Raw genomic sequence first — 8081 nt, 5'->3', positions numbered from 1 at the left:
TTTGCAGGTTCCATTGTTTGAACAGTTTGTAGGATTATTTGTTTTCTGTAATGGTTTTTATTATTTTGGCGCACACATCAGCAGGTAATGAGGCTATGTTTGAACAGTGTCACACTCCATGTTGCTCTTCAATCATGCAGTGTAGAATTTTATTTTGGGAAAGAGCAAGAGAAAATCACAGCCCGATGAAGTACTTTGCTGCTGTAGCTTCTGTTCTATACTTGCCTCCTGTAAACCTCTTCAAAGAATTGTTAGCAAAACATCAACCTTATTTTTATCCGTTCATGCAATGCGTGGTCGCTGGCTAGGCCAGCATCTATTGCCCATCCCTAATTGCCTTTGAGGAGATGGTGGTAAACTGCCTTCTTGAACTGCCGCAGTCCACGTGGTGTTTGTGCACCCACAGTGCTGTTAGGGAAGGAGTTCCAGGATTCAGCGACAGTGAAGGAACGGCGATATATTTACAAGTCAGGATGCTGACTGGCTTGGAGGGGAATTTCCCATGTGTCAGTTGCCCTTGTCCTTCTAGATGGTAGTGGTTGAGAGTGTGGAGGCAGCTTTATGTGTTTTTACCTTTTAAACTGGTACCATTTTTCGGTTTTCCTCTAAGAATGTTTTTAGGATTTATCTTATTTTTTTTGTCATCCAAGTCCAAGGCGCACACAAAACAATTGCCACTCTTAGCTGCCAAACCAATTTTCTGAGAAATCCACAAAAACAAGAGTTTCTGTTGCCTAAAATTCACACCACGTCCATAGAGTAGAGGCTTAAGCTACAAATATGGTAACAGTACTGTCGGCGTTTAAGAAAGAATTTGCATTTATCACGAGTCAGCTTTGGCTCAGCTTTGGTAGCACCCTAGCTTCTGAGTCAGAAAATCCAAGTCCCAGAGAATTGAGAAAAGAATCAGACTGTCATTCTAGTGCAGTACTGAGGTAGTGACTGCCGTCTTTTGGATCAGGCATTAAACCAAGGCCCCACCCCCTCAGGTGAAAGTAAAAGATCCCGTGATGCTACTTGGAAGTAGGGCAGAGGAGCTCTCCCTTTGCCAATATATCTCCTGAGATTTATCCCTCAACCGATACCTAAAGATGTTTATTTGGTCATTATTGCTTTGCGGTCTTTGTGCAATTGACTGCACTCATTACACATTGAAAGTGCTTAATTGGTTGTAAAGTGCTTTGGGATATCCTGAAGTTGTGAAAACCACTGTGTAACTGCAAGTCTTTTTGTTTCTGTTTTATTTCATTACCATTCTCCATACTCCAATAAGTGTTGGGGTTGAACCCAGACTGCCATCACATGCCGGAGTCTTTATTTTGTGTAATTGGTACAAATTCTCAACAGAAACCAAAACAGTGAACCACTTTTGAAACCACAGTCCTGCTGAAGGCATTGCCTATTGTACTGTGCTGTTCATGATTACACATAAACTGGGGAAACAATTAAAGTACAGAGCAAACCATTTAATCAACAGTGTTAACCAGTCTGAATCTTAATGCATCAAAGCTCTATAAGTAGTGAGGTACAAAGCAATGGAATACTCAGCAGGTCGATCTGTATCAGTAAAGGAAAAGGACAGGTTAACATTTGAGGTTTTTCAGGTTCTTTGAAACTGTAACATTTTTATTTTTAGAGTTGCTGACTGATCTCTGTACTTCCAGCATTTTCTCATTTACTTCAGAATTCCAGTATTTCCATTTTTTCCTGTTCCTATATAATGAGATTGTCACAGTACCCTGAAATAGGATGGAGATTCTTGTTAAGCTGTAAGGTACTCTATGAATTATTCAGCTATCTTAGGGCTTGTTCCAATTCCCAGTTTTCACTCATGATGTTGTGATTAACCTCCGTTCAGAAATTAATTATGTAGGCAAGCTACAAATGAGCAATCGGCTTGCATTTATAAAGCTGCTTTACTGCTGAAGGCATTATCAAACAAATTGGATTCTGACTGAAAGGAAGAGGCATGTGGAGGAAGTCAAGGTGGTGTGTTTTGAAGGAGGGATGTGGAGAAACAGGGAGGTTTAAGGGGAAAATCTAGGTCAGGGGCCTATTGGAGGCAATGGTGTAATGACTGATGGGGTTGTGGGGAATGTTATACAGGAACAAAGTTGGAGCAATAGAGAATTTTGGGGTAAGGGCTGTAGGGCTGGTGGAGGGTGCAGGGACAGAAAGGGTTGAAACCATGAGGGATTTAAAAATGATGAACATTTGAGTTTGAGGCAATGGAGTCAAATAATAAAGGATTATAGAGGGCAAAGGGTATGGGATATGGTAGAGACAGCAGAGTTTTGGATGAGTTCGTTTTATGGAGGACAGGATATGGGAGGGCAGTCGGGAGAGTTTCAGGCGGACAGAGGCCAGGATGACCAATCCTTAAGAAATAGAATAAGGGAAACATTGACCATGGGACCCGATGGGGGGAGGGGGTGTTTGTGACCATAAGAATGGGGGTGGGGGGAGGCTTCAGGTGAGCATAACCCCCTGATGCACATGCTCACAAAAAAAAGACAAATGCAAGAGGAGACTCTAAGGCTTAGTCTCCCACAAACTGTCTTAGAAATACAGAACAAAAGACTTAAGGGACATGTGACAAACAGACAAAATAAGGAACAATCCCATAAAATGCAGGACATTTGGTCATCCTGGCAGAGGCAGGTGATGGTACGGCAGTGGAAGTAGATAGTCTGTGATGAAGACAATGCCGGTTTGGAACCTCCGCTTTGGTGTTGAGGTTGTAGACAGTATGAAACAGTGGGCAGGGTGTTTATTGAATTTTAGACATTTTGCTTTTTTTCTTCCCACAAGTGCCTTGATGACCCTCTCACTAATTTAACTTCACATTCTTAATTGAACATTTAATCAGTGCCCTTCCTTTATCTACTGGGTGTTCTCTGCACAGCCCTGCAGATGGAGCAAACAGAACAATGAAGTTTGTGTACCTGTGAGAATAACTACAGTTATTGGATAATTAGCAATTCATGAAGCTTTTATTGTGCTCATGCATTTATAATTAATGGACACTGAAACTGTTAATTAAAAATTTGCAGAAGTGGAATGAATTGAGTCATATGTGCCAGATTGAAATCTTGCCCAGCACTCCCTGATAGATATGGAGAACAGCGAGTGTGCAAGAGCTAAGAGCAAGCCTGGATCTGGCACAACATGAAGCTTGCTCACTACCGATGAATAAAATTGCTTAATAGATATCAACCTCAATCTGTTCACAGAACGAGCCAGTTTAAAAGGTTTAACAACTTCCATCTGTCACAGTGCATCCCTTTGGACATTTGTACATAATTCAGTTAAACCAGAATGTGGACTATGTGGAAGAGATGTCATTACAGTAAGTTTACATGGTTCTTAGTTGGTTATTAAGGGCTTTATTCAGCAGCTTGTGACACCTCTGTGGCTTTGACTGTACTAGAAATGGGACCTTTCCTCCTAATTACTGCTGTGCTGGGGCCATCCGGCAGAGACTTGATCACGTTCCAAGCCTCAAACCGGCTGAGACCTTGCAGGATGGTGGAGTTTAGTTGCAGTAGCTCGTCTCCAGCCTGGATAATGTTGCTCTGTTCAAGTGCTCCTCCTGTGAGGTCCAGGGGGGAAAAGAAATGAAAGTTATCTTTGTTAGCTACAAAACAAGACTCTGAAAATGCAAGGCAAAAGTCTACAGTTTTAACAACATGCTTTGCATATAGTATTAAGGACAGTCAAGTACAGCTGTACACAGTAGAGGCTTGTGCACACACTCACTGAGCTCCTGGTCTCGTTTGTGTAATCAGGGGGACTAAAGGAAAGTCAAATGTGAGTAGGCATTGACGATCCAGGTACAGTACCCCCCAGGGAGCAGCCTGGGGAAGCTCCCTGTTGGGAGCTCACAGTCAAAGAATAGCCCCCTGTGTAGAATAGGTTTCCAGTTGTAAGTGATTACTATTGGCTATTTCAGGCAATTTCCCCTCGTTACAATTGTGGCTGTGCTTCAAGTTTGCTCAGTTAGATGTAAAGCTGTTTGGGGTGTCGTATGGTTGGGAAAGGTGCTACATAACTGTAATTCTTCCATCTTTCTATCCTTCCTCCATTTCAGCCATCAATCCAGCCATTCATCCTCCCATCATGCTTCTAATACATGTTCGGGGAAAGGGAGAATGTGTTAGCCTGAGCTCCATCCTACAGTCTCCTGGAACGTAGCTCCCGGCATGGACTGTGGCATTGATAAATTCATCCTAATAACACACGTTTGGCCTTAGTCATGTTAACAAAATGGCAGAAGGTGTGAAACATTTTTATTTGCGCTCAATTCCCTCAGCACATATCAGGGAAACAATGATGTTTAAAGGGCCATTGTATTCAGTGGCAGAAGTGGCCCAATCCTAACAGAGCTATGAACTCAATACTTTCAATAAAAGTTCTTTTGAAAATCTGACCACAGAGAAAGCAATCCACAAAACCACTGTAGAAGACATCCAAAGTGATGTGTCCTAAAATAGGGTAAATAGTCTGATCTCATGACCCCAACAGGTACGTTCACTTGTGAGGAGCATGCATCAGAAAATTGCACAAACACAGTCCACAATTTCCATCCACATGTTGTGCACACACCATTTGCTAATGGAAGCTTCTGTCTGCCACTTATAGCTTCAGGATTTATTAATGTAATGTAATGGACGGATGAGTACATAAAATAATATTTTTTAAAACCCTTTTAAAGTAGACTTTTTAATATTTATATGATGCATAATTTGATCTGTAATATGCAAACTTTAATAATTGTATACTGAATGTTACTAAGCTGTCTCATTAATTTACTTATTGATCAATGCAATGGAGTTGTGTGGAGGCTTAATGGATCAGCTGGTCTTTTCCTGCCCACTTGTAATTTTCATACCTTACAACTGTAGACAAACCTCACACATACAGTCATAGGAAAATGGCATTTCCTAGTGGATAAAAGACAACACCTCATCTTAGTGTCTCATAATCACATGATATAACCATAATGGAATTAGTTGTTGACAAATCGCAGCAATCAATCTCTGTCAATGAATCTACATCAGACCTGAGATGAAGAAACTCCCCTGACATGGAAAACTTTGGGAATAGAAGAATTTGGTTCTCAGTGAAGTGATTTTTCAGGCATAAGACTGATCAATTTTTGTAATCACCACCTCCCATTGTTTACTTGAATAAATGGGACACAACCAATTACTATGCCAGGAGCTGAAAGTCACCTGTTCCTCCCACACACATTACACTCATCACACATCATTTCTCAAATTGCTCATATATTTGCAAAAGCCACACCATAGCAGGTTATCCTACTTACCTTTAAAAATCCGGTTGATAATCAATGGTTTGTCTCCATGAATGGAGCCCTTTCCCCCTTCCAAACTGAAGCCCAAACCTCCTGCGTTTTTTTCCAGTTCCACAGTGAAAGTGTTCAATTTATCTTCTGTTGCTGTAAGTAATAACACAAATGGCCTGTCAGTAGGAGTACTAAGATATATTATTCAGATATATTAACGTTAGCTTTGATCAGGTACAAGACAGCAAGGGAGTAGATAGCTTCACAGCATCTCAGTATACAAAATGGTGAGCAGGAAAAGACCAGCTGATCCATTAAGCCTCCACATAACTCCATTGCATTGATCAATAAGTAAATTAACGAGACAGCTTAGTAACATTCAGTATACAATTATTAAAGTTTGCGTATTACAAATCAAATTATGTATCATATAAATATTAAAAAATCTACTTTAAAAGTGGTTTAAAAAATATTATTTTATGTACTCATCAGTCCATTACATCATCTCCAGCTCAGGGACCTCGGCCATGACGCAGCAAGAGCAGGTTGAATGCCTTGAGGTGGCTGATGTTGGAGTCCAGGTAATACCGCAACACCAGAATGTTGGGCTCAGACAATACACATCGCCATCAGCTTCATGATTCAGTGAAGCAGCCGCAGGGGGGAGCACATGGCCCAGAAAGAGAGAGAGAGACTGAGAGACGAGAAGGGAAAGGGAAAGGGCAGGGCCCGATGCCACCTGGACCTTGATGCTAGTGTGGAGCACAGTCTCAGAGGAGGGGGAGCTTGCAATCCCATTCACTGTTTCTGCGTCCCGCAATTGGAGGTGTGGCCCACAGTTTGGGAATTGCGTTCTGAATTGTTGTATAGCTTCTATCTACTTGTTTGACTTTTATTTAAACCATTAGGTTGGATCTAGGTGGACTGATGCATTTTGACCTTGTCCATCCTTGGCAGGGTTGGTCCTGTCTTATAGAAGCCTGCCAATCTTACAGTACAACTCATTGTGCCTCATTGTCCCAACAGTGTGCCAAACAAAAACTGAGTTTTATTGGTCCATGAAAGTTTGTAGAGATGCATTCAAGCCTGTTAAAAAAAAATAATAATTAAGTTATCGTAAGTTAAGTTAAGGAAATGCTGACCTGAACTTGTGGGACTCTCAGTTGATGAGCATTCGGTTGAAGTATTGGGTTTGCTTTCACCTTCTTTGGCCTTGTGTATCACAATCACTGATTGCTTTGGGAGTCGAGCCTGGCGCAAGATAGCCAGAGCCTCAGTATGAGTCACACCTTTCAGAGATTGTCCATTGATCGACAAAATCTCATCTCCTTTTTCAATTGTTCCTTCCTGAGCTGCCAGTCCATTCAGAAACACCCTGTGAACCTGTTGGTGCAGGAGAGATAAATAGAAAACAGTTCACGACAAATTTATTAGCTAGCTGGGAAAGTTTGCCTCTTTTAGTTGGCCACTCCACAAACAAATGCATGTCACGTTAGTACAATGCTCTGATTAGACTCCATCTGGAGGACTGCATTCAGTTCTGGGTAACGCACCTCAAAAATGATCTATTGGCCTAGGAGGGGGTGAAGTGCAGATTCAGCAGAATGATATTCGGGCTAGCAGTTCAATTATTAAATTCACACTACAGAAAAATTAAATAGCAATCCAACTGAGATGTTTAAGGTGATTAAAGGAGTTTGTAGGTGGATGAAAATTATTGCCTCTGTTGGGAGTCCAGAAGAATGAGGTATAGCCTCAAAATTGAGTTAAGCCAATTCAGTGGTCACAGAGTCACAGAGTCACAGAGGTCTACAGCACAGAAAAAGGCCCGTCGGCTCATCAAGTCTGCGCCGATCAAACAAGTACCTAACTATTCTAATCCCATTTCCCAGCACTAGGCCCATAGCCTTGTATGTCACGGCATCACAAGTGCACACCCAAATACTCCTTAAATGTTATGAGGGTTCCTGCCTCTCCCACCCTTTCAGACAGTGAGTTCCAGGTTCCCACCACCCTCTGGGTAAAAATATTTCTTCCTCACATCCCCTCTAAACCTTCCTGCCCCTTACCTTAAATCTATGCCCCTGATTATTGATCCCTCCACCAAGGGGAAAACTTCCTTCCTGTCTATTCTATCTATGCCCCTCATAATTTTATACATCTCAATTATGTCCCCGCTCAATCTCCTCTGCTCCAGGGAAAATAACTCCAGTCTATCCAGTCTCTCCTCATAACTAAAACCCTCCAGCCCGGGCAACATCCTGGTAAATCTCCTCTGCACTCTCTCTAGTGCAATCACATCTTTCCTAAAATGCAGATTCCAGAACTGCACACAATACTTCAGCTGTGTCCTTACCAACGTTTTATACAGTTACAGCATAACCTCCCTGCTCTTATATTCTATGCCTCAGCTATTAAAGGCAATTATCCCAAATGCCTTCTTAACCACCTTATCTACCTGTCCTGCTACCTTAAGGGACTGGTGGACATGCACACCAAGGTCCCTCTGATCCTCGGTACTTCCCAGGGTCCTACCATTCATTGTGTATTCCTGTGCCTTGTTTGTCCTGCCCAAGTGCATCACCTCACATTTATCCATTATCCAGATTAAATTCCATTTGCCACTGATCAGCCCATCTGACCAGCCTGTCTATATCCTCCTGTAATCTAAGGCTATCCTCCTCACTATTTACCACCCCACCAATTGCTTCCAATAGTTTCCATACCACTGAGGTTAGACTGACTAGCCTGTAGTTCCCTGATTTATTCCTCC

The 8081-nt window shown here is 42.0% G+C and overlaps 1 protein-coding gene across 1 annotated transcript in view; it reads right to left on the bottom strand.

The window, feature by feature from the left end:
- Window positions 1–1298: 1298 nt before the first annotated feature.
- Window positions 1299–8081, bottom strand: part of il16 (interleukin 16) — a 117147-nt gene continuing 110364 nt past the window's right edge. Inside the window, exons 19-21 of the mRNA XM_041174638.1 lie at window positions 6451–6691; window positions 5330–5461; window positions 1299–3592 (exon numbers count right to left, since the gene is read on the bottom strand). Of these exons, the coding sequence (XP_041030572.1) occupies window positions 3387–3592; window positions 5330–5461; window positions 6451–6691 (579 nt within the window). The 3' untranslated portion in view covers window positions 1299–3386. The remainder of the gene's footprint in view (window positions 3593–5329; window positions 5462–6450; window positions 6692–8081) is intronic.

This window comes from Carcharodon carcharias, chromosome 26 (genome assembly GCF_017639515.1).
Source record: "Carcharodon carcharias isolate sCarCar2 chromosome 26, sCarCar2.pri, whole genome shotgun sequence".
Taxonomy (NCBI): Eukaryota; Metazoa; Chordata; class Chondrichthyes; order Lamniformes; family Lamnidae; genus Carcharodon; species Carcharodon carcharias.
Note: the sequence above shows the minus strand (reverse complement) of the source record. Positions and strands in the feature narration are given on the sequence as shown.